The following is a 24,733-nucleotide window of genomic DNA, read 5'->3' on the forward strand; positions in this document are numbered from 1 at the left end:
ATTTAATACATGAAGCTTTCAGCTGTTTGTTACTACTTCTCAGATGGAAATTAAGTCTGCACGTCTGGCTGGGACTGACAGGACAAGGGAGTGCTCCTAGAGAGCCTCAGTACTGACTCGCTCAGTGCAGGTCAAACCACTGCCCAAAGTGGTTGAAATGTGTCAGACTGATGCGATACCACAGCAGATTAGGATGTACTCACGTGACTGACCCCAGCAGCAATAAACCGTTAAGAACGATAACATCTTAAATAATTCTGTCTGCTTACAAAGCGTTTGTGCTGTTGCAATGCCTCAGCAAACACACAAATTGGAGTTTCACACCACCTCACGCCTTAACCAGATATTCCAGTGACAGGCTGGAGAGTTCATAATTTCCCTCCCTGCTTTTAGTTTCCCATGCTGCCATCCTCAGCACCATTCCCCCAAGAGCACTAAATGCCAAGGCAGCGTGTTGCAGGAGAGTTACGTGAGGAGGAAAGCACTGAAATAAGAACACCATCAATTTGGCTGCTGGCCTTGCTGCAAAAGGAGCTGAATCTTGCCAGGGCAGAGCCAAATTCCTCCTGAACTGAAGAAGAAAAAGTTCATTGTTTCCTCCAAGTGCTGTGAGGAAACACCACAGGGGTCAAACACCTAGGACAAAAAGCCAGTCTGCAGGCACAGACTCACCTTCTCTGCTGGCTAGCAAAGCCCATGAGCTCTGGGGACTGGTGCTGGAAGCAGCTGCTGCCCGTGTTCAGTGAGCTGCCCTATCTGCAGAGCAAAGTCCTCCCAGTCCTCCTTGGCAAAGTTTGCAGGACAAAGACACAGATGTGCAGGTAGAGCCACGTGGCTGTCCCACCTTTCCGTTTAACCCAGCAGTGCTCAAATTGCAAAGGGCCTTGGTATTCTGTCGGGAGACATGGAAAGCACCATAGATCCTGTCTTAAAAGACTTCACTCCTTTCCCATGTAAACACGCACATGTTCTCCCACACCCGTAGAGAGCTACTGGCGATCAAGACAGTTTTCCCCTCCTGGCCAGCCCTGCAGATCACTTCTGGGAGGCTAAAGGTTGCTCCTTGCCCTGCTCTACCCTTGATTTCAAACACAGCAGGAAATTCAGAAGACGGCTCTTTTTAAAAAATGGTAATCGCAGGGCTGATTCATCGTCTGTTCAAGGCACTTGGCAAAGCCACAGAATGACTGGAAAAAACAGCGTGGAGATGCCAGCCGCCTTTCCTGCCAAGATACACCTGGGTTACCCCCCAGGAGTCATATTATATAAGAGCTACCCAATGCAACGCCCTTGGAGAGCACAGGAGAATCCGAACCAGGGGATGACTAACTCTTCTGGGAAAAGACAGCTCTTCTTATCTTGGAAACTGAAACAAGAAACCACCGTAAAATAGATATAGGGAGAGTTGTCAGACATGGCTCACACATAATGTTTTCACTGTCTCTTTTTGTAAAAAGAGAGCTATACCCTGCTCCAAGCTGTAGGTCTGGATGAACTGAGCCTTTGTGATCATATAAGCAAGCAAACAAAAACATTTGTGTTTTGTTTATGATTTCCAGTGGCTCACTGCCAAGCACCTTGCCACAAATGCCATCAGGAAGGCAGGGACTGAAGCCGTCACACTCTAGTAAATCACATCTGCTTAGAAGTGACAAGATTTTAAGGAGCAGGGGGAGGCAAGAGGCCTATGTGGTTTGGGGGAATATTCAGAGCACACTTTGATGCTTCCCTCTTCAGCCATAAGGGAGGGAATACTTGTTCTTAGGGACTGTAAAACACCAGGAGACGTTCCCATAATTGTTGGCACTGGACGCTGAGGCCCCGCATGCAGCAGCGCTATCACATATGGGAGAACGAAGGGCAAAACTTCCAGTGCTGCTTTCAGCAGCCAGCGAGGTGTGAAGAAAGGATTTATTGGTCTCTGTTCAGCCCTTCCAGGAAGCCAGATTTTCTTTGTGGTTTAGGAAGACCAGACTGGGAAATATAAGAGGAGCAGAAAACACTGGGCCACTGAGAAACCATGGAGACCATCCTCACTTACCTGAAAGCTCATACTTGGCCTCTTTTCCTTGTCCTGGCAGTTAAAAAACCTCACCCATGACCCCATCCTGTTCGCTCTCAAAGCCTGTGCTGCTCTCACCATCTTTTCCATGTAGCCCAGAGTTCCCCCCAACAATGAGACAGATTGTGCACAGCCCAGATTTTTATTTTTTTTAAGGTTTAATGCTTCGCCCCAACTCTTTATTTCTCAGCTTGAAATGAAGAGTTTAATGCTGGCTAGAGCTTCTGCTAATTTCCTTCTTCTAATTTCTGCTAACTTCCTTCCTCCTTTTGGCCCCTGTTTGTGAAACCTCCTTGGGGGTGTTCGCAGGACACAGCGAGTGGCTTTATAACAGAGAAGGAAGACAGGTGGCCAAGGTGCTCTCAGCGAGCTAACAAGAGGAGCCACAAAGGCCGACTCCACGGGGTTATCAGCCTACGCCGCTGGGCGGTACTGGGCTTGCCACTCCTTTGAACAAGGGTGAAGGGCAAATTTCTCATCTCCTCCTTCCTATCTGCCCACTGCTGAGCAGAAGCAGCTCCCTCCCAAGGCAGGAGGGAGTCCCACACGGAAGTCGAGCCACCACTCCCGTTCACATGAGACCTCAGGCAGAGGTGCTGGGGAAGCTGACCACCTCCTGCCAAAAAACCCCAGGAGCCTCTCAGACTGCTCCACCTGCAGCCTCCACCACACCACCTGCCTGACAGACAGCCCCCAAGGGACCTGCCAGGAGGAGCCAAAGGAGAGCAGGGGGGGAAAGAGAAAGACTCTTCACTTCACCATGCAGGTAGGAAATAGAAACTGCTCAGCTATTTCCAAGAGGTGGGTTTTTTTTCCAGCATCTCAGAACCGTCTGTAGCTTGGAAATTCCTACACTGTAAGCGCTGATCTCTGCCACTCACATGCTTTCAGCCCCTAGGGTACTCAAAAAGTACCATAAAACCTCAGTTCCTCTTTCCAGTGAGCAATCTCATCTTATCATGACCATGTAAAGGGGAAAGCAGTACACTGTGCTTGCTCTGCAGTTTCCCCACAGTACCTGCAGCGTGGGAGCGAGGCAGAGCTGAGCTCCGCACACCACCCCAAAGATGCAGGGGGGTCAGGCCAGTGGGGTCACGCATGGCCCCACACCTTGATGCCACAGTTCAGAGTTTTCAGAGAGCAGATCACAGAAGCGTGGTTTGGTTTTAAGAAGGCTGAGACCAGATCTTTAGTTTCTACATGCCCAGGAAAAGGCACTGCTTATTCCAGTGGAGGTGACAGCTCCCCATATTAGAGGGGCACCTGAAATAATGCCAGAGGAGAAGGGGAGCTGCAAAGATTTGTTTCTTTAGCTTGAAAGGAAAAGACAAAGTTTCTTTTATTCAAAAGGCAAACTCTCTATGACTGGGACAGCTAGAAAAAGCACAGGTATACCGTCTGCCTGTTCAATTAAAGATTGTCACATTTCTTAGGAAACTATGAGGTAAGGTGGAAGTGCTCCAGGGGAAGGGAGGAGAGCACAGGAAGCATTTGTAGGAATCATCCCCAAGACAAGATAGCAGTTCGGTCATCTTTGTGTAGGTGATAGGAACCACCCAAACTTTCGCCAGCCTACAGCTGGAAAGGAAAACAAGGATGCCGGATCCTGCCCAGGTGGTTCGCCTCGGTTACTCACGTAGGTGACTACACTTCCAGCCCAAGGGTACCTCAAAAGGATCTGGTAACCTCCTTGCACAGGGAGCACGACACCTGGCTGCCTACAAGGAGCCAAGGACCCACTGGTACAGCTGGAGAGAAAACTGGCACACTTCAGGGCACGCAAACCCTCCTTGACAGTGCAAATACTGCTCTTTGTTCAGGTTGCTTCTCCCACAGCTTGGCACAGCGTGCGTCCAACCCTGCTCCAAGCACAGCGCAGGAAAAGGGCTAAATGGGAACCGTCCTTCTTGATAGCAAGGAGTAGAGTCCATGGTTTATACAACCGCTTCAGAGCTGAGGCAGCCTTGCCCACACACGAGGCTGACCTGGCTGCCTCGTGCTTCCAGAGCAAAACAGCTGTCACCAGATTAGTGCTGCCAGTCCCCAGGGCCAGAGAAATAGGTGTGGGAGTCCTAATGATCCAAAGTCCCTGCCTTCTGCAGCTGTCCCTTCACACGAGACACATCTGGCCTCAGAAGCAGGCAGGGCTCCTGCACAACGGCCCCAGCAGAGGAAGCTTAACCCAGCCTTTGCCTCACGTTCAGCCCTGCTTGCATGGATGTCAGCAGCCACCGAGAATTAAGCCTGCTGAAACACCACCCTTCTGTCATCCCAGGTCTGCAACCCCCCCTCTGCAGCTGAATGCAATTTTGCCTGTTACCGCTCCAGAGGTGGGCACTGGGAATTATCTGCACTGATCTGCAAATAATTTGCAAATCCTTCCCCCACCTCCCCGTTTTTCAGTCCTACAGAGAGGCACTCACAGTGCCTGCAGAGGGGGGACCAGGTGGTAAATCCTATTGCTATGGGAACACAGAGACAAGCCTGCCGAGCTGCTGCAGACCCTGCTTCCACAACCTCCTTATTGCCTAGACAGCTGTACGCAGGTGGCCTGAGAAGCATCCCCACTGATTCTGGGGAAAATTAAAAAGTAACAGGTCCCTCTTGGGATTAAAATCAGCGCTTGCTGTTTCAGGAACAAGCAGAAGCAAGGGCAGGATCTGGCAGCGTTAGGTCCAGGAGACTGGCCACGTTATGACTGGGAGTGCTGGCAGAGGGAGGATGCTCTGCCGAAGCTCTGCAGGGACAGAGCAGGACTCAGGGGCTGGTGGCACCGCGGGGTCTGCAGGTGAAGCTCCCGATACTCCACAGCCCCTTGGCCTGGCCTCAAGAACTGAGTCCCGTGACTGGATGCTGCCCGTGCATGAACCTACCTCGGTAATCCCTTCAGCAAGCTTTTCTCTGGGGTAGGTAGTGCTGGTCAGGATGCTTTGCCTCCCAGTAGGGGACCGTGCGTGCAGATGACATGCGTGGGAGCCACCTGGAAACAGAAGCTGCAACACTAGCAGATCCGTTCACCTTCTCCTGAGCTCTGCTGGGGCTGACACCAGTTGGACAGCAGCGTAGGGGTGCGTCTGGGAACATCTAGGGTACAAAAGGGTACCCTCAGCGTTGCAGGGATCGCTGCTAGAGCCGAAGGGCTGGCAGCCTTTGCAGGATGAGGTGCACGCACAGGCTGGGAGAAACCAGCCAGGCAGGAATGAGACAACGCAACCTGCAGAGAGGTGGTGCCAGCCCAGATCTGTGCCAGCATCAGAGCATCAGGAGCTGGGGCAGAGCCCTGACGGGACTCCTGCTCCCTCCCCGTGCCCAGAGAGGGGCTCTCAGACAGGGACAGGTAGAGCCGCTGCACCAACTCGGTTATACCCACCTGGGGAAACCAACCAGAGTGAAAACTCACTTCTCCCAACCCCAAAGCCTGCTCAGGGCTTGGATGGAGCAGATGATAGCACCACAAATGCCCTTTGTGTCATGGCTTTAACTGAGGAACCTTTCAGCAGTGGGAAGCACTGGTTCTTACCGTAACAGCGCCTCTATGGGGGGGATCCATCTTCTCAAGTCTTCTTGCTTTGACTTTCTCAGTCTCCCCACTGCTCTTCTGCTCTGGGTGAAGCCAGGGCCGTGGCTCCACATTAGAAAGTATGTGGCAGAGCATTTCAGCCCTTTCCTCATCTCAGTCTCGCTGGCTCCCATGGCCTCATTCTTCAGTGGAAGCTTGGGATCCAGATCTTACATCAGGACTTGGTTGCACCACCACTGCTCCACTCCCGAGATTACAGCTGGATGAACTCGTCTGTCTGGCCGCTGTTTTGGGACACAAAGTCTTCAGTGGCAATCCTGACTGATGATATCCCCTTCCCCAGCAGCTTCTTCTTACTTCTGTGCTGCATCACCGTGCCCTTAGAAACAGCAGCGTAACTGTTTGCGGGGCTGCACCATGAATCACGCCAAAGAACTGCAAAAAAAATATATATATATAATTTTTAAAAGTGCCACTTTTAAGACAAGATCCATTCCCTGCCCTTGTGCAGCACGGCCTTCAGAACAGGTCTTTATTAAACTCATTGCGCTCACTGGGATCTGAAGCCCAGCACGTTCTCTCCAACCCCCTGAAGGGCTGGTTGGACTAATCCTCTCTTGCCTAAGAGCAACTATGGCTGCGGGACCGGGATGAGATCACACTGGGGAGGCCAGGCACAGAGGATGGGGACAAAGTGTTTTGAAGCTGACATGCCCTTGTACCGGCACCCACCACCAGGTCCAGGCCACCCAAGGGTGCTCTCTGCAGCATCCCTCAGAGGAGGGGCACCCTAGGCTGGGCAGAGGGCACCTGCTGCCACATCATCATCTTACTTGCTTCGTGCAGCCCCAAAACCACACCGCTTGGGTGTCTGAGCATAAGTAGGCTCAGACTAACTTGGGTGCCTGAGCATAATTGTGCGTTCGCTCCTGCACAGCCTCTCTTTGGAGCTGCCAGTGCACAGGAGGTGAGCAGGAAGAAACCAAGGGTCAGCTGCCCCTGGGCCACAGACTGAGCCATTTGTGTTGCTTTCCAAGGAATTATTTTCCACCCTGTCTGCTGCGCAAGCCTCCCATTGCCTGCACCCCACTCTCTGTTCCAGGGACTTCAAAACTGCCATCCCCATCCTGGCCCAAAAGCTAAGAGCTCCCTACCTGAAAGGGAATAGTAAAAAGCAGAAAAGGCAGATGAGAGTCTTGTAAAAACCACTGATGCATGGAGAGGGAGTGAGTTAAGCATCCACACTCTTCTGGTGCAGATGTCAGGGCACCGGGTGAAACACAGAGGAGTGAAGTCCAGAACAGAGGGAGGTTTTGTTCTGCTGGCTGGCTCCCTCGGGGCCCCAGGACTCTGTAGATGTTAGGCATTACAAGAGAGCAAAACAAGGCTGCCCTTGCTCATGGAGCAGCAATCCCTTAAGGATCCCCAAACACAAAGACACATTTTTTGACTCAGGAAGAGCCTGAGCTGGAGACCAAGAGTGCATGGGAGGAGGTTTTGGACATGCCTGCTCTAACCCCCCTCCCCAGGTACCCCCTTCACGGCCACTGGGAGAGGAAAACTGGGCTGGGTAGGCCTTGATCTTACATTGTAATGCATTTTTACCTACATGGGCTGCCTCTTTTGATGTACTGCAAGCTGCCATGCCAATGGTACACCCTAGAGCACCCAAATACCAGGAGTTTCATCTCCCATCAATCTCCTCACAGTCTGTCCCTGTGCCACAAACACACACTGAGGCTGGGCCTGGAGGGATGAGGGAGCTGCTGCAGGCAGCAACCCCAGGCTGGTACAGTCAGCAAGGGTTTTGTGCTTCTGCAGCCTGAAACATTTGCAATCCTCACTCATTCATCTCCTGAAAACAGGCACGGCACCCCAGGAGATGCAGAGCGAAGTCAGATGCAGCACCCTGCAGGGAGGCGCGAACATGAGACTAGCAGAACTGAGCGCAGGGAGCCTGGCTGATCCCAGCAGCTGCACCTCGCAGGAAGACCTTTCTGTCATCCTGGGCAACCTGCTGTCCCACCTGCCTTTATTTTGGACTCATTTGGTCCGTATTCTTCAGATAAACCACAAGTCGAACGGGCAACACTGAGATGCACTCTGCTTAACCCCAGCAGGTTATTTACCTCACAATCTCTGCTGATGGGCAGGAACCACTCTTTGCTTTGCTCCTCCAGGCCAACTACACGCCTCCACCAGCCCATCTGGGGCATGCCCAAGATCCTCCAGCCCATACTCTCTTTCAGGATACCTTTCATCTGCTATTACCAAACGTCCCTAGCTTGGACAGCCTGACAGAGCCTGTGCAGACCACATACAGTGCTGGGCTGGCAGACAACACTGCAAATCCTTTGCCTGCACTATTAAAGATGGGTTTCTCCATACCACAGCAGAGTGCTGCTTACCTGCTCTCACCAGCTGGAGCAGGGCAGCTTGACCCCATTGCTTCCAGCAGCATGGGCAAGACCTGACCCAGGGCATCGCAAAGCCATCCAGGTGTTTGCAGAGAGAGGTTTGCTCTGTGTTCAAATGCAGGATCTCCCAGAGACCCCACTGAAGCCTTTGCTGTTTTTCTCTTCCACAGGATGAAATTCTGTTGACTCCCTGGAGAAATTTTCCCTTTGAAGACTCAGATCCATTTGCCTCTGCGGTAAGCTCGGGTCCCTCTACACTCACAGTGAGTTCAGAGCTCAAAAATGAGGATTTGAGGAGATTTGGGGGGGGGATTTGGATTTTGCTCAATGCCAGTCCCCAGGGCCCCTCTATAGAGCATGAGAAAGGTCCAAACCTCCAAGGGACTGGAGCCAAATGGGAGAGCTTGCCATTCCCATTAATTCCCTCGTATTTTCTGTGGGCAGGATGAAGAGAAGTGGGATTTCGTCCTCGTGAGTGACATCCACGAAGTGGGCAGTGTGAAGGAGATCAAGAGGAAGAAGTTCCTGGATGAGCTGAGCAAGAAGGGGTTCACCATCAAGGTGAGGGGCAGCAGATATGGGTATCTGCTACGTAATGAAACGTCTATAAACAACTGGCTTCGAAGGGAAGGTTAAAGAAAGATAATTAAAGCCAAAAAAAAAAGTCTATCCCTGTACTAATATGTGTGTATATATAAACAAACAAAATACTCATTAGTGACATAAGAATTTAAGTAAATTTATTGACCTTTATATCTCTATGTGAAAACTAAGTTTTGAACTGGAATTCACACTCACAAAATCTCTATAATTACTTAGCACAACTATCACATGCTCTTTAGATCACCTATATCTTTCACGCTACACTAAAGCATTTCCAAACCAACAGTTCATTTTAATCACCCCAATTATCAGTTTATCTGTTTTCAGCAGATCATATTTTTAAAAAGAAGAGTAAGGTGAGACAGAGGTTATTTCTCTTTCAAGAACAAAAGGCTGGGGATATCTTGTGGTACCCAGGATCCCAGCCTAGTTCAGGCCTCAGAAAGAGACCCAAGCCCTCAAGCCAATCACCCCACCATGTGTAAAACACACGGCACACTCACCCAGGGGAGACCCCAGCCCCAGGACTCACACAGCCCCTAGGTCTTGCAGCTCTGCCTTTTTCCCTGCCTGCATTGCTCTAACAGCCTCTCTCTTCTACCCACTAGAAAATTGAGGACAAGAAGCTATTTTATGGGGTCCGTGCCCCGAAACATATCTTCCGGAAATACCAGTGGCTCCTGAGGAACCCTCAGGACAGCCGGCTGCAAGACTCTGATGCCCGTCATGACATACCAGTAACCACCAGGTGGGTCCTGAGCTGGGCTGCTGGCTTCCATCACCTTGCAGCTCCTTACCACCACACCAGCATTCACTTTTCATCTCAGCTCACAACTGTGCCAGGCTTTTCATTCTCCACAGAAAGCAAATTACCACCATTGGTACAAAGTAGCCAGCTCCTCACTGTCCACAACCAGATCCCTGTTTCTTCCCCACTTCCTTCCCTGGGGTTTGGTGCACACCTCCTTTCCCTTCCCTGCTCTCCAGGGCAACAACACCAGTCTGTATCCTCAGGCTAGCCTGTAATCCCAGTTTCTCCTTGCTCAGGATACGGATCGTGAACTTCATCTTGCTGAACACGGTCACGCCTGACCTCGGTAAGGGAGCGGGGCCAGTGAGCCCTTACACCCCCTTTATCCCCGGGGTGATGCACAGCCAGGACCAGCAGCACAGCTCCTGCCCTCTGCCAGGCACAGGCACCCCAGCTGTCTCAGCACCCTTGGGTGGGGATGTGACAAAAAAGAGGTGCGGCTCTGGGAGGTCAATTTGCTGCCATATCCAGAGGCTGGGAGACTTGGACTGCAGGAACCATCAACAGCCCTCTACTCCCTTTCCCCAAATCCACTGCCACCTTTTCTGTGTCCCCAAAAAGGCTCGTCCCTCTCTGGCACCCTGGGATCAGCAGGAGATGTAGCAAATGTGCTGACTCTCCAGCTGTCTTTAAGGACCTGCCTACCTGGCTCGCTCCCAGCACCAGCCCCAACACAGCCTGCGGCATCCCAGCTGAGCAGCACAACCACAAGGATTAGCACTGATCCCTTCTGGACAGCTCAGCCTCTCCCAGGCATTTTTTTTTTCTGTCCCCCGCCCTTAAGGCTTCAGAAAAGGTTTTGGGTGATGCTGCCTGGCAGGAAGCACGCGGGGGGAAAGCAAAGCTTTGTGTCACTAATCCTTCCCGTTCCGCTCTGCTACCAGAGAAGCTGAATGACCTGATGAAGAAGAAGGTCTTTGAGGCAATGTTTCCACTGCACGAGGTGAGGCCAAGTACGCAGATGCCTGGGAGGAAAAGCCACAAGAGGTGGAGGAGCCAGACCGGGTGGGAGAGAGCTTTGGGTAAAGGGCTATATCGGGACACTCCTGGATGTAGGGCACAACCGGGCTCCAGATGGGAGCTGGGCTGGGGATTAAGGTTTCCCTGATGTTCCTGGGTCCAACCAACTTCTCTGCTCTCCAGAAAGAAGAGGTAAGAGAATTCCTAAAGGAGAAGTGGGCTCGCTGGAGAGATATATTTTGCCAACAGCCGATTGAGAAGATCAGGTAACGTAGGCAGAAGAGGCACAGGGGATCCATCTAGCCAAGAGGCCCCAGCTGAAACTCTTTCCCAAGCTCCTGTGTTGTTTTTTTGTTTTTTAAATCACTGGTTTGTACCTGGCTCTTCTCACATGTATCGGGCCTTTTCTGCAGCTTGTGAAGTTCTTAGCCTAAAGGGTATCCCATGGCACCAAGCTCCGTCTGCTAATTTTGCAGCATGAAAAAAAACCCGCATCTGAGCAGTTTTTAATTAGCCTCTTTCATTTTCCACCACCCTCTCCCATGTACGAGATGAGAACAGAGCGTCAGTGAACACATCCAGCCTGAGGCCGAACTCGGGGCATTAAAGGCAACAAGGGGCTCCTATAGCCACATTAAAACTCAGGGAAGAGCATGGCTATTTTAAAAAAGGGAACAAAACTAAGTCTCCGTGGCCAGGAGAGGGAAGGCAAAAATAACATGCTGCTTCATAAGGTTTTCAGTGTGGGAGGGAGATGAAATGCTAAAATTGCATTCTCTTTCCTTAAATGTGTCTTACAGTTTACAAGTCTAGCAGGGGTACCAGGGAGCCTCAATCCCTTCATGGTGCTCAAGGTCAGACAAAACACCATTTCTAAGGTCAATGCATCCTGACCTGTTGTTATCACAAAAGGATTAAGGGGCCAAGTATGAAATCATTTTCTTAACACAGGCCAGGGAGCACATCACCACCTCTGAGTGCTGGCAGGGAGTGAACCCCTCCGGAATATCGGAGGGGAGGCAGGTCCCTCAGTCACTAGTTACCAGCATTTCTTACCCATGCCTCCAACCCTCTTACCCAGACAAGAAAAAATGAGATGCTGCTGTCAGAAGAATGAGACGTGAAAATATTGCAGGGAGATAGATGAGCTCGGGAGGGGATATTGCTCTGGTTGGAGAAACACTGCACCTTGTGGCCCTCTCATCTTTTTGAAGCCTTTCTGTTCTGTAGACACTGATTGCAACTTGGTCTCTCAATCACTCCCACCACTTTTACCTAGAATACAATTCATCTGACCATGTCTACCCTTAAGTCAGCCCCTCTGGGATCGCCTCATGGGAGGGCAGAAGCAGCATTTGTGGGACCATGCCCACAGTCATTACAGAGGCAGGCATCACGCAACAGTGGCCCTCTCTGTGACATATTAACCAAGACGGGGGGAATGAGGAACAAAATCTCACTCCTTAGTTTGCTTCAGTCACCAGGCTGACTGAGAACAGGAGAAACCACCTCATTGCCCTCTCCAAGTCCTGCAGGACAGCATGCCCAGCACCACATGGCCCCCAGGAGAGCTCTGCATTTCTCTCCATCCCATATTCACCTCTCAGATGGAGCCGTGCTCTGAGCAGGTCTTTGCTGTGCAGCCCTACAGCAACGTCCATAGTGCTCTTTGCTGCATCCTCAATTAGAGCCCCCACACAGGGAGTCCCAGAATCTCCCTTTGCTGATGAAATCCCCTGGGAACTGCTGCCCACTCCTGCTTCTTCCAGGTTACTTGGGCTGGCTCTCCCATCCCGGTCCCAACCAAATCCCCAGATATGCAACACTGCCCCTCCTGGACATGGCTATCCCTTTGAGGGTGGAAGAGCATTTCCTAGTGACCCCAAACAGCATTGTCTCCTCACTGGCTCCAAAGCACATCTCACCTTTCCTTCCAGGTGCTATTTTGGTGAGAAGGTGGCCCTGTACTTTGCCTGGCTTGGCTGGTACACCTACCTGCTGGGGTTCGCTGCGATGATCGGCCTGGTGGTCTTCGTGGCTGGGATTACTGTTTTCAACTCCAGCCAGGTGAGGTAAGGCAGCTGAGAACACCAAATGCACATGCCCTTCACAACCCTTTGCTGTGCATATTGCTTTGACCACTGTCACTCCCCTTTGCTTCTCTCTACTCCTTTCTCTCCAGCAAGGAGATCTGCGAAGCCAATAACACCATCATGTGCCCACTCTGCGACCAGAAGTGCCCGTTCTGGTTGCTCTCTGACACCTGCACCTATGCCAGGGTAAGTAGCTCACTTTCCAAGACAGGCTCAAGGTGAAGGATGGGGAAACTCCCAGCTTATGCTATGCCCACGCCACCAAAAATAAAAGCCTGCAAGTTGGCTACAACATGCAGGAGACCTCCACTGATAAGGAGGAAGAGCTTTAGCCAGATCACCGTCTCCATCACCACCAAAAAAAAGGAAAAGACCAAGGAAAAAGCATTTGCCACGATCTAACAAATCCCTGCTGTCTATCCCCTTCCTGCATTTTGCCCTCCTGCACCATCTTTACCTGTCTCTTGGGAGATCAGGGCAGCAAGAGGACTACTGAGTGCAGAGGCTTCTCCCCAGCCCCAAGGTGCTCCTTGGTGTCCCCATCACATTCTTCCTTGATCTTCTCCAGGTCACTCACATGATTGACAACGAGGGGACAGTTTTATTTGCCATGTTCATGGCCATCTGGGGTAGGTGTCAATGTCTCAGCACCACACACATGGAGCTTGCAAAGAGGAGCAGCCCGCTATAGCTTAGGGGGAGAGGAGGTGAAAGAAAATGGGACACCAACACAGCTCCAGCATTCAGGGGCTTTTTAGTCCTTAGCTCCTCTACTTCCATAGCCATCAGTTCCCCCTCCAGACAGCACAAGGGATAAAATCATCCCCAAAATTCCCTTTTACTTCTCAAACACTCCTCAGCTGTCCTGCCTGAGAGCTTTTACTCCTTCATCCACCACAGCCCCCACCCAACTCTGGTCCTTTTCTAGGAGCTGCCTGTAAGTGGTCACAGCTGCAGGAAGGAGGGACCACCACATCCCTCATTAATCCTTCTCAGATTGCCACACAATCTTATAGCTTCTGTGGAAGATCACTAGGCTCTGAGTCGATGTGATCCCATCACCATATTAGCTACACATTTAGTCTGGTTTCACCACAGCCCTTTCAGTTACAAGCACCACCATGGCTGTAACCAGCCAGCAGCTGGGCTGGGTGTTTCACCGCTGAGCAGGTTACAGATGTGGTCTTGCATGTCCCTATGGGTCAGCTTCCACAGAACAATCTTAGGAAGGTGAATTAACAGAGTGGGTGGCTGTAAATGGATTTGCAGAGGTATAGCTGTGCTGAGGTGCAACGTGGGATGCCTACTCTGTTTTAAAGCATATTTTTCATCGGTCCAGAATAATGTGTTTGGCTGGCCCCATGTAACCATGCCCACCACAGCAGACTAACCCTGGTGTTTATTCCGGTTTAGATCAAATCCTTTACAGTCCCTAGAGCTGGCCTGACCCCCAGTAAAAACTCACCCCCATACCTCCAACCTCTTCTTCACTGCTGCTCATCCCGGGTCCTTTCTGGTCGCTGAGGTGCAGAGGTGGCTACTTGTCCTTCATGGGCCAAGAGCAGTCCAAGCAGCTTTGCCATCAGGTTGGATGGTAACACGACTGTCCAGCCTGTGCTGTGGAACGGAGGGGTGACTTCTGCAGGGCCATCCCTGAGGGTCACCATGTTCCCACCTTCCCCCCACAGCCACCGTGTTCCTGGAGCTGTGGAAGAGGCAGAGAGCCACCGTGGTCACCAACTGGGACCTGTACAGGTGGGATGAGGATGAGGTAAGGATGTCATCTTTCCTGCTTGGTGCTTTCCTTTTCAGGGCAGGAAATAGCTGGGCTTGCAGAAGAGACATGGCAGAGGTACCTCTCTGTGAATCTGGACATGTAATAGAGGCACTTAAGCAAGGGGCAAAGTCAACACCTGGCTCCTTTGACAGTCCCAGTAGAGGCAGACCCCTCCAGAGAGCTGAGCAGATGCTGATCTCCACTCTGCATTGCTAGCCCCCTCTTCACCTGCAGGAGTGCTTGAACTCAGTCAGGACTGGCCATGCTGTTGTAGGTTGGGTTGGGTGCTCAGTCCTGTCCTCTGGTTCTGCTCATCCCACACCTCCGTTTACACAACCACCCTGGGATTTCCACCACCAGGGAACGGCTCTGTTGGATCCTCCATTTTCCATATATATATGTACATGTGTGTGTGTATTTGTTTTATTTATATATATATATATATATATATATTTTTAGGAGGAGCTGGCTTTGGAGCTGATCAATAATTTGCAGCACGAACCTCGGCGGTACCAGCACTCCTACTTGCGCAGCACCATCGTACTCATCTTGGTTCTGGTCATGGTATGTGCCAGGATGAACATAGGGTAGAAGAGGCAAACCCTTGACACTCTCATTTCCCCCTGTGAGTGTGATGGGCCTAAGGAAAGTCTAGATGAGGAGAGGTGGAAATGTCCATGTTATGAACCTCTAATGCTCCACTTAAGAGGACTGGCTTGCTTTTGAGGCCAGTTCCACATGGTGAAGAGAGCCAGTGTCTGAAGGCCTGGTGGTCCTCAGCTGGAATGGCTTCTCCTCACCCCACCGCCCTCCTCCACAGATTGCTGTGCTGATCGGCATTGCCCACGCGCTCGTCATTTATCGGGTGGTTGCGACGGCTCTCTTCACCCAGAGCGACTTTGAATTCTTCCGCGAGCAGGCCAACACAGTGGCCGTGATGACAGGGGCTGTGCTGCACTACCTCACCATCGTCATCATGACCAAGGTGCAGAGTGTGGCACGGGGTGGGGGGGGGGGCTTGCCCTTTTTTTCCCATCATCAACGCTCCCCTCTTGTTTTACACCTCTCTCCTGCAGGTCAACAGGCGTGTGGCCCTCTTTCTCTGTGACATGGGTAAGGGAAACTGGGGGCTGCCCCCTGCCTGCACCTGCACCCCACAGCGGTACCCCCACCCCATGGTCCCCAAACGCAGCCAGGCTCATGGCCCCTTCCCTTCCTCCACCACTACAAAGCATCTCCCAGGCAGCTCTCACCATGCAGGTCCCCAAGGAAGACCCGCAGCCCATCAGTGGCCCCCATGCTGCCAGCTGGCTGTCCCCAGCCACGTTATGCTTTGGAGGGGCAGTGGGGCTGAGAGCTGGGATGAGCAGGAAGCCATAACAACCACCGAAGAGCTTATAACATGGTTTTCCTCCCAACCAGAGGCCCCCTTCTGCCCCAGCTTGTGGCTCTGAGGGATCTTTCTTCTAACCTGGGCTTACCACCCTCAGAGGGCTCAGGTGAAGGGGCAGGGAGAGCTCCACAGGGCGCAGGGACCCGTTTACAACCTCCAAGGCTACCATGGGATCCGGGGGAGCGGGGCAAGGTCCCACCACCATGTGACCAAAGCCCTGTGTCTGTCTACAGAGAAACCACGGACCTTCTCCCAGCGTGAGAACAACTTCACCATAAAGATCTTCATCTTCCAGTTCTTCACAAACTTCTCCTCGCTCATCTACATCGCTTTCTTCCTGGGGCGGTGAGTGGTGGCCGGAGGCCCAGGAGGAGCCCAGCCCATCCACCCTCCTCACCAGAGCACAGCGCCCAGGGCAGCTGGCAGACGGGAGAGGGCCACAAACCACCTGGGACCTCAGCAGGGCTTTTCCCTGAGGGTGCGGTGGGTGGGGGGAGCCCCTTGCCTCTCTGCTGATGCCTGGAGGTCGGTGCTCTCCATCCTGCCACTGGATGTTCATCCAAAGAGGGGTCAACGGTGGGGCTCAACAGATGTCACTCTTCTTGCTTCTCTGCTCAGGATCAACGGCCATCCAGGGAACTACGTGCGCATCGCTGGCAAGTGGAGGCTGGAGGAGGTGAGGGACTTGCTGTGAAACCCTCTGACCCCGCACCACAACTCCTACACTGCATTTCCCCGCTACCCAGCAAGGCTCTGCTGAGCCTCAGCTTGGCCAAGTAGCCCCTCAGGGCAGGTCACACTGCTTGCGGTGCACAACTCCTCTCTTATCCCTTTGCAGTGCCACCCCAGTGGCTGCATCACCGACCTCTTCATCCAGATGGCCATCATCATGATGCTCAAGCAGACCATCAGCAATCTGATGGAGTACCTCATCCCGTAAGTCTTCCTCCAGCCTGCAGAGCACTTCCCAGTGTTCCTGTATATGCAGGACAGCTTCCCAGCTCTTACACAGAATAACCCTGGCCTTTGGGCCAAGATTTCCTCCTTTTCCCCATATCAGGTCTCCAGGGCTGTCACTGCCAGCAGTTCAGCCCCACTGTCCTCTGCAGGCAGCGGTACAAATTGCTTCCTCCCCTTGCAGCTGGATAGGCCACAAAATACGCACTAGGCAGAAGCGCCCCAAGAAGAGAAATATGGTGTTGGGGGAGGAGGAAGAGCCTGAGGACCCCTGCAAAAAACAGTGGCTGAGCAACTATCAACTCAACGAGGTCAACATCTTCAGCTTGTTTGATGAGTTCTTGGAGATGGGTACGTAGGGAAGGGGAGGGTGAGCAAGGAGGGGTGCTGTGTGCAGTGCCATATGTCCTCCTTGGGTGGGGAGAGCCTGACGTTGGGGAGCCCTTGTATAGGCAAGGGAGAGCTCTGAGACCCAGCTCCATGCCCAGCCCCACTCCAAGAGCCCTGGCACACCAAGATCATTTGCAAAGTCAGGGAGGACAGGCAACTGTGTTGGCCTTGGGTCCCTGCCTAGCATCTTCCTCTCCTCCTAGGAGCATCAAGGTGATGGCTGTAACCCTTAGGTGCTCCCTCTGCTTGGCTGGCTCAACCAGTGCCCAGTGGGGCCCCCATGGAGCTCCCTCTCTGATAGCTCTGGGAGAGGTGGGTGTCCCCTTTGGGGGTGGGGGGTCTCCAAGACAGGTCTATCTCCCCCTTTCAGTCTTGCGAGGCCCCTCTGACACAAGGCATAAAGCAGGACAAGCCCACACTGCAGCTGGGTCCCTGTGGGATGACCCCTCCAAGGCAGCTCTGTGCCATCACCCAGCATTTCCCCCTTCTGCAGTGATCCAGTACAGCTTCACCACCATTTTTGTGGCTGCCTTTCCCCTCGCCCCGCTGCTGGCTTTCTGCAACAACCTCTTCGAGATCCGTCTGGATGCCATCAAGATGATGCGCCTGCGCCGGCGCATGGTGCCCAGGAAGGCCAATGACATCGGTGAGATGGGGCCCTCTGTAGCTGCTGCTTGGGAAAACAGTGCAGGTGGTGAGCCCCTTCTAATGTGGGGAGGTCTGGAGCATCCCTTTGCCAGGGGCTGGTACCACTTGGCTGTGGAGCACGGGAGAGCTGTGTATTGGGGAAGGAGAAGCAATTTCAGATCCTGCAGAGGTTGAAGGGCATCTTGGATCTCTCCTTCGTTGAGCCAGGCCTCTTCTGGCTACGCCAAACCAGCTGGGGCTGGGTTTGCAACCCCTGAAGAGTGGGAGAAAGCTGGCGGGGGGGGGTCTCAGTGTCTGCTCCTCTCCCGCAGGAATCTGGCTGCAGGTCCTGGAGGCCATTGGCATCCTGGCTGTCATCGGGAACGGACTGGTGATCGCCATCACGTCTGACTTCATCCCTGTGCAGGTCTACAAGTACACGTACAGCCCCTGCATGGTGGAAAACAGCACTGCTGTGGAGTAAGTGTTGCTGGTCAGGCGCACCCACCCCTGCAGCCCTGCCTGCAGTGTCCTGTCCTGCCTCGGTGCAAGAGTGTGAGGCGTCCCCCAGAGTGGGGTGGGTCAAAAAGAGTTTTCAAAAGTCTTCAGAAAGAGAGTTTTCCAGATGGCACCAACTTCAGCATCGCAGCCAGCCTCCCACTCACATCAGTGGGTAAACTGGTGCCTCTGAATGGAAAGAGCACTGTGTAGCACCCGAGAGCTGCAGGGAGGACTTTCAGCTGGGTGCCTGCCCATGCCCTCTCCTCCCCTCCCTCTTTTCCCACCTTGATTCACCAGCCAAACTCAGTTAAATTGGATAGAAGTCTCAGAGACTTTCATCCCCTCAGCTCTGTGAAAACGAGTGGCTGGGGAGTGGAGGGAGAGCCCCAGACAGAAGCTGGCTTCCCCCCAAATGGGAGGCTACAGTCTGTGCTCAACCGCACTACTAATCAGCTGAGAGTCCACATACCAGGGAACCCTTAGACACAAAAACTGATTGCTATAAAGACTGTCTGCCTGCAATCTGGGGCCTTTAAGTCCCCCCCAAAAAAGGACACAAGAGCTGCAATTTCCTTTAGGGCATGCCATAACTTCTCCGAGTGTGGCCACAAAGCAGGAGTTTCCCCTCGCCGCAGGGTTTCTGTGCCCAGATGTGCCCTTTCCTCCCCCACAGCTGCCTGACCGGCTACATCAACCACAGCCTCTCCGTCTTCCACGTCCAGGACTTCGAGCCCCACACAAAGCTGGCCGAAAATCAGACAGACTTTGTCAGGGGCAAGATCACGGAGTGCAGGTACCGGCACCCCTGCCAGCCCCTCGCCACGGCACCTAGCCCCTGGAGGAAGCCACCAGAGCTCCCCTGGGACTGCCGTGGAGGGAGCTGAGGTGGGACGTGATGCCTGGCGAGGGGGGAGCCTGGGCTGGCGCTGACGGGGCTCTGCTGCAGGTACCGGGATTACAGGAACGCTGACGACTACAGCTACACCGTCCAGTTCTGGCACGTCTTTGCAGCCCGGCTTGCCTTCCTCATCCTCTTTGAGGTGAGCACTTAGGGCAAGCTGCCCGGGGAGGCACAAAGAGGCTGGGGCAAACACGAGGGTGGTGGCACAGACCTGGGGAGCTGCTCACTGCCCGCGGTGGCTCTGTTTGTTTTCTGCAGCACGCGGCTCTGTGCGTCAAGCTGATCGCAGCCTGGTACGTCCCCGATGTCCCCCAATCAGTTAAGAATCATGTTCTGGATGAGAAACACAGCAACCTTCGGAAAGAACTGAGGTGGGTGATGCCCCAGAAGGTGCTAGGGGTTGCTGTGCTCAGAGACAACATGGTGTCCAGCTGGACACCCGGCTGGTTGCAGGATAAGCCCACTCCAGAGCCCCATGGTTGGGCTCCCTGCCTTCATGGGCACAGAGGAGCATGGGGCTATGAGCCCCTGCCTTCTGGTAAGCTCCTCCATCACACTTCTGGAGGTAGCTTCTCCCCAGCTTTCAGTCCAGCCCCTGTTCCTTAGGGCCTACAGCACTAAATGTTCATTTTAAGGTGGGCTGCCTTACCTGGAGAGGAGGAGCCACCTCCCTCCATGCCTGCAGCATCACTGAGCAACCCCGGTGCCTGGCTTTCAAGTGTCTCAAGGCCAGTGAGAAGAGTTCCACCTGAGGTGATTCAATACTAAAGCTCACCAGAGGGCGGGTCTGCTTGCCTTCGACTTTTCCTTTAGGAAAGACGAGCTCCAAAAAAAAACAAGGAGCAATTTTGTCCAAATTTTCCATTTAAAACTTTGCTGGGGGGTGGGGGAACCCACAAAACAATTTCAGCTGGAGGCAGAATCAACTTAGCAGAAAGCTGTAGGTGCTGCTGTCCTCTAGGACTGAACCCTGCTCTGGAGGAGGGCGCAGCCTGCCCCTCCCCACAAGCCTCCCCTGAAATCCAGGTGAGAGCAGAGCTGTGTGGGGTTCAGGAAGCATCACACCACCACCATCCAGCTCCCAGGCTGCGGCTTCCCACCAGCAGAGAGATTTTGCACACACGGGGACTTTCCACAAACAGGGGGTCGTTCTTCGCTTATATCTGGCAAACGGCCCTGTTCCCACTCGGAACATTTTCCCACTCCCCCCTTCCTTCCCGATGTGGATATCCCATCCATAACCTCCCTCTCCCTTCTCCCCCAGCACGATGGAGTACTCCACCGAGGTGTAGCCTCCTCGCACTGCAAAGAGTGAGAAGCACAGACCTGAGCCCCTCTCCCCAGCCCGGCAGTGCCACAGGCACTGGAGGAACCACCGCGGCACCGCCGGCAGAGACAGGCCATGTGCCCCTGAGCTTGGACTTGAGCTGGGGAGCTGACGGCAGCTTCACAGAGCAGGATGCTTTATGACTTGCACAGCCACGAGGAGGAAGAAAGTCGCAGCAGAGACAGGAATGCTACCTGGGGCACAGGCTGGGCGAGCGCGCTGCTTGTCTGCAGGAGGTGATCGAGCTTCCGCGTCAGTCATCGCCTCCACATGCTGTGCAGCCTCACAGGAAAAGGCAGCTACTTCAGTCCAGATTCCCTCTCCAGCTCCTCCTTGTTCCTTGGCCCCTTCTTCCTCTGCCTTTAGTGACCTCCCTGCTCCTGTACCATCAGGAAAATTCAGTCCTTCCTCTTTCACACCGGCCAGCACAATCCTCTCGGCACAACTACCGTGTGGCTGCAACTCCAACCCATCGTTTTCACAGGCTGGAAAAGCGAACTTGTTGGCCTGAGTGGCTTTTGCACTGGGCCCTGCCAAGTCACTGCATCTGCTCTGACTTCATTACATTCCCACCTCAACTAGAATGAGAGAACAGTAAATAAACACACTAACTGCACAGGTGCAAGCAGCCTCATCTTCAGCTGCCGTGAGTCACTGTAGTCACACAGGAACCGTTCCCACCTCCCCTCCTTTGCCATCCACATCACCCAAAGAAATCGCCTACGCCAACCTCTCTTTTCTTGATGTGGATAATCAAAAAAGGGCTGGAGCTGGACCACTTGTACCTAGCACAGCACTAGGGCTGAGGGAGAGGTGCTGGCTAGTGACAGGATTAAAAGAAGTTGGCGCTTTGACCATGCGTAGTGAGGAAAAAACATTTTAATTTGCTAGGGTAACAAAAATGCCTTAAGCTACACAGAAAATCCTGAGTCACAGGGCTAGAAAGGGTTATTTCTTGCTACAAAACAAGCCACTAGCCTAAACCCAAGCCCTGCCAGCCTGATATTTCTTCCCCTCTTCCCTTACAGCTCTCCCTTCTCCCTACAAACACAAGGGGGTTTTGTCTGTAGCAGAGCAGGGGCTACGTGCCACAGCTGGTCTGGTGTCACAGCCATCATTGTGACTTTTCAAATATTTATTTCCAGCCTCTTTGTTTTGCTTCCTGCCAGGCCTACCTGCAGATTTACCAACTCAAGGCAGAGTTATTTGCACGAAAGGAATGATGTGTTTGTTCAGCACTACACAGAAATGAGAATGTGCCCTCAAACGTGGGATCCTTCACTCAACGTCGGGTGCAGAAACAGCCCTTTGATGCCCCATGCCATGTTGGACCTGTATGTGGCAGCCTTGCTGAGTTGGGTTGGCAAACACAGGGGGAAACAAATTTTCTCTTTTTTTTTTTTTTCCTACTTTCAATCAATGAGGAAGACAGGAGCACAGGCTGGGGCGTTACCGCTCAGTTTCCAGTTTTGTTATGGTCCCTGTAAGCTCTGGGCAAATCCACCGGGGAGTTTTAAAGCTGACCTCTGAGTTTTAGGGTCTTTTTCTTTATGAGAACTGAAAACTTTTAACCAGTTTTGAAGTTTAACCTTGAGCTCCACACTTTCATCATCATCTCTGTAAAATGGCAATAGGAACCTCAAGGTGAATTGTGGGAATAAGCTGAATAAAACGTGGGAGCTACATGGGTAAGCATGTGTGTGAGCACGTGTAATAAACATGTAGCTACAACACAAACTCGGAAAGATGCAGATAATGAAACCAGAGAAACACAGGTCAGGAACAAGTATTTCATTAGGGCTCATCTGTCACGTTCTGTAATTAAAAGTCAGAATAATCCAAGGCCCTGTAAAGAAATGTACACAGTGATGCTTCTTCCTGTAACGCAACCTGTCCTCGCTGTTATAAAGCACCATGGGCACTGCACATCACAAGAGGCCACACTGCTTGCAGCTCGCTTGAAGGGTCAGAGTAGCCACGCACCTGGAGAGTCCCTGTCCTGATTTAACAACGAAAAGCCACCACCTGCTGTGTTTCCTGGGAAAAGGAGAAGAACAGTGACAGTGATTAAATGTCTGCTACGAGGCGGCACCTCATCCTGTAGCAGCATTCTCATTTATGGGACGTGGAGGTGAACTCTGGTACGCAGCCGCCTGGCAGCATTAAGTAGCTCAACCTTAATTAGCTTCAAGCTGTTAAATGCATCAAGAACTGGCTATTAGCAATCTCACATCGATAAAGTTATTTTCATCTGCCTCCTAGCTGGCAGGGAGCTCTTCCTACCTCAGCAGCACGCGCTCACCTTGGGCCAGGGTGCAGCAGCAGGGGGACAGGGTCACAAACCCCACAGCAGCACAGCACACCAAAGCAACAACCTCAAATCAAGAGAATTTTGGCTGCAGCTTGGGATGCAGAGCCAGCTCCTTCCCTACGGCTGCCCCACGTGTGATGACCCCAGCCACTGCCTGCCTGGCACAACGCAGCCCTGTCAAGGCACAGAACAGGGGTAGAGCTATTTTATTGCTGAACCCCAAATACTCACGGTCTCCTGAGGGTTCCACCACACACTTCCAGCAGTAGTGGGGCTTGCAAGGACTCTGCCTTGCTACCAAGGCCAGCAGGTGACTCTCCCAGGGGTGACATGCCTGTGAACACCTACCCAGAACTGCAGCGAAAGGCACCAAAGTTAACTCAAACTGAAAACTTCACTCCCAAGAATGTGGAAAGCCACAAACCACCAAGCAGGGAAACGAAACAAACCATGCAATGCTCTCAGCCCTCTGGCTTGTTCTGTCCTTTTGCCACTGTGACCAAGATCAGCTCCATTTCTTCTTGCTTTAACTTACCTGCAGGAATAACTCTGACGGACAAGAAAGGTTTTATCAGCCCTCAGGTCCCTACCCTGCCTCCTCGTGCCCTTGCCATTCACATGCGCTGGGGTTTGTTCCTTGGGATCCTTTATCACAGAGTCATTAGGGTTGGAAAGCCCTCCGGGATCATCTGGTCCAACCATCGCCCTGCCACCAATGTCACCTCTAAAACATGTCCCTAAGCACCACGTCCAACCTCTCCTTGAGCACCCCCAGGGACGGTGACTCCACCACCTCCCTGGGAAACCCCTCCCAGTGCCTGACCACTCTTTCTGAGAAGAAATGTCTCCTCATTTCCAACCTGAACCTCCCCTGGCACAACTTGAGGCCATTCCCCCAGTCCTATTTGTCCTGTATAGGCTTATCACCAGCAATCTGCAAGAAGAGGCTGACCCCCCCACACAGGGACCACAAACCCTATGGAGAGGAGCACCAGCTGCACACAAACCCAACCTCAGTCCCTCTATACACCCTTTTTTCCCCGCACATATCCAAGCTTTTCCCTCGGGATTTTCCTGGCTCGGGGAGCGGAGCGGCGGGACTACAACTCCCGGCGTGCCCCGCGCGGGGTGGCAGCCACTTCCGACCCGCCGGCGGGCGGTTGCCGTGGAAACGGGGGGGGGGCACAGGCTGACCTGTGCAGGCGGGATTTGTTTTTGTTTTTTTCCCCATAGTTTTTAACAGGATTTTTTTTTTTTTTTCAACGGCTATCTGATGAGCTGCAGACAGAAGGAGCTGCGCTGGGCAGCTGCATTGAGCAATGGCAGGCCACCTGAACAGAAGATCCTAGAAAAGCCTTTTAAAAAAATTTTAAATTAAATTAAAAAAAAAAAAAAAAGCTGTATATGCATTTTGGAAGGAAAAGTAAAACAAACAAACAACAAAAAAAAAAAAACAAAAAAACACCCTTAAAACATAGAAAAAAAAAAAAGGGCAACCAGAAGGTGAAGCACTGGGGCCATGACGCCGTCTCCCTACATCTTCCTGCCTCTGTGCATCCGTACCACACAGCCCTCCCACCAAAATCCCCCAGGAGCCAGAAACCTCCCCAGTTTCTGCCCTTCTCGTGCCACGATGCTGCCTGGTGGTCGCTGTATGAATTTATTCTTAGAAAAGTCCAGCGGGGAGAGACACCCGGCAGTTCTTACCGCTCCCACCACCATCGTACTCCACTGGAGCAGGGCGTTTCAGGAGGAAATTGCCACTTTTCTTCCCTTTTCAGCCCCAAATTGTGTGATGACCTCACTGAAGACACTGATTTTGGTGCTCTCAGGCACAGCCAGGTTCTCAGGCAGCAGGTCAGGACTGGCATGCTCTTATACTAGTCATTCACTGCACCAAACATCACCGCAGCTAGGAACGTAACCCATGCCTGGGAGTGCTGCAGCTCTAATATTTACCTCCTTGGTAAATATCACAGCTGTCACCTGCTGCTCATCAGCAGCCACGTCTCACCCAGCCCCGGTCCCCCACTGCAAGCTGACCCCCCATTACCCACTTGGTCCTGCTGAGATCCTTTGGGCA

General features: G+C 52.6%; 1 protein-coding gene and 2 long non-coding RNA genes across 6 annotated transcripts; 1 reads left to right on the top strand and 2 right to left on the bottom strand.

The window, feature by feature from the left end:
- Positions 1 to 516: 516 nt before the first annotated feature.
- Positions 517 to 13,925, bottom strand: LOC121070660. Of its 2 annotated transcripts, XR_005820160.1 has the most exons (5): positions 12,924 to 13,925; positions 12,369 to 12,564; positions 5,433 to 6,017; positions 4,932 to 5,146; positions 517 to 892 (listed from the first exon to the last, which is right to left on the bottom strand). It is a non-coding gene; the product is annotated as an uncharacterized LOC121070660 (long non-coding RNA). The 2 variants fall into 2 exon arrangements; XR_005820159.1 differs by lacking the exon at positions 517 to 892 and having other exon boundaries at positions 3,525 to 5,146.
- ANO9 (anoctamin 9) lies at positions 517 to 20,955 on the top strand. Its single transcript, XM_040558152.1, has 24 exons — positions 517 to 2,828; positions 8,170 to 8,235; positions 8,444 to 8,560; positions 9,211 to 9,350; positions 9,650 to 9,699; positions 10,298 to 10,356; positions 10,557 to 10,639; positions 12,311 to 12,445; positions 12,556 to 12,652; positions 13,035 to 13,095; positions 14,155 to 14,237; positions 14,703 to 14,807; positions 15,064 to 15,228; positions 15,320 to 15,356; positions 15,870 to 15,981; positions 16,255 to 16,312; positions 16,475 to 16,572; positions 16,778 to 16,944; positions 17,477 to 17,629; positions 17,943 to 18,090; positions 18,785 to 18,904; positions 19,058 to 19,151; positions 19,271 to 19,383; positions 20,277 to 20,955. The coding sequence occupies exons 1-24, from the start codon at positions 2,823 to 2,825 to the stop codon at positions 20,302 to 20,304; spliced, it is 2,295 nt and encodes a 764-aa protein (XP_040414086.1). The 5' UTR covers positions 517 to 2,822; the 3' UTR covers positions 20,305 to 20,955.
- A 133-nt stretch (positions 20,956 to 21,088) lies between these two features.
- Positions 21,089 to 23,999, bottom strand: LOC121070661. Of its 3 annotated transcripts, none has more exons than XR_005820164.1 (3): positions 23,681 to 23,999; positions 22,642 to 22,824; positions 21,089 to 22,376 (listed from the first exon to the last, which is right to left on the bottom strand). It is a non-coding gene; the product is annotated as an uncharacterized LOC121070661 (long non-coding RNA). The 3 variants fall into 3 exon arrangements; XR_005820161.1 differs by having other exon boundaries at positions 23,663 to 23,999; XR_005820162.1 differs by having other exon boundaries at positions 22,623 to 22,824; positions 23,663 to 23,999.
- Between the last annotated feature and the right edge of the window lie 734 nt (positions 24,000 to 24,733).

The sequence above is a fragment of the Cygnus olor genome, chromosome 5, assembly GCF_009769625.2.
Source record: "Cygnus olor isolate bCygOlo1 chromosome 5, bCygOlo1.pri.v2, whole genome shotgun sequence".
In the NCBI taxonomy this organism is placed as follows: domain Eukaryota; kingdom Metazoa; phylum Chordata; class Aves; order Anseriformes; family Anatidae; genus Cygnus; species Cygnus olor.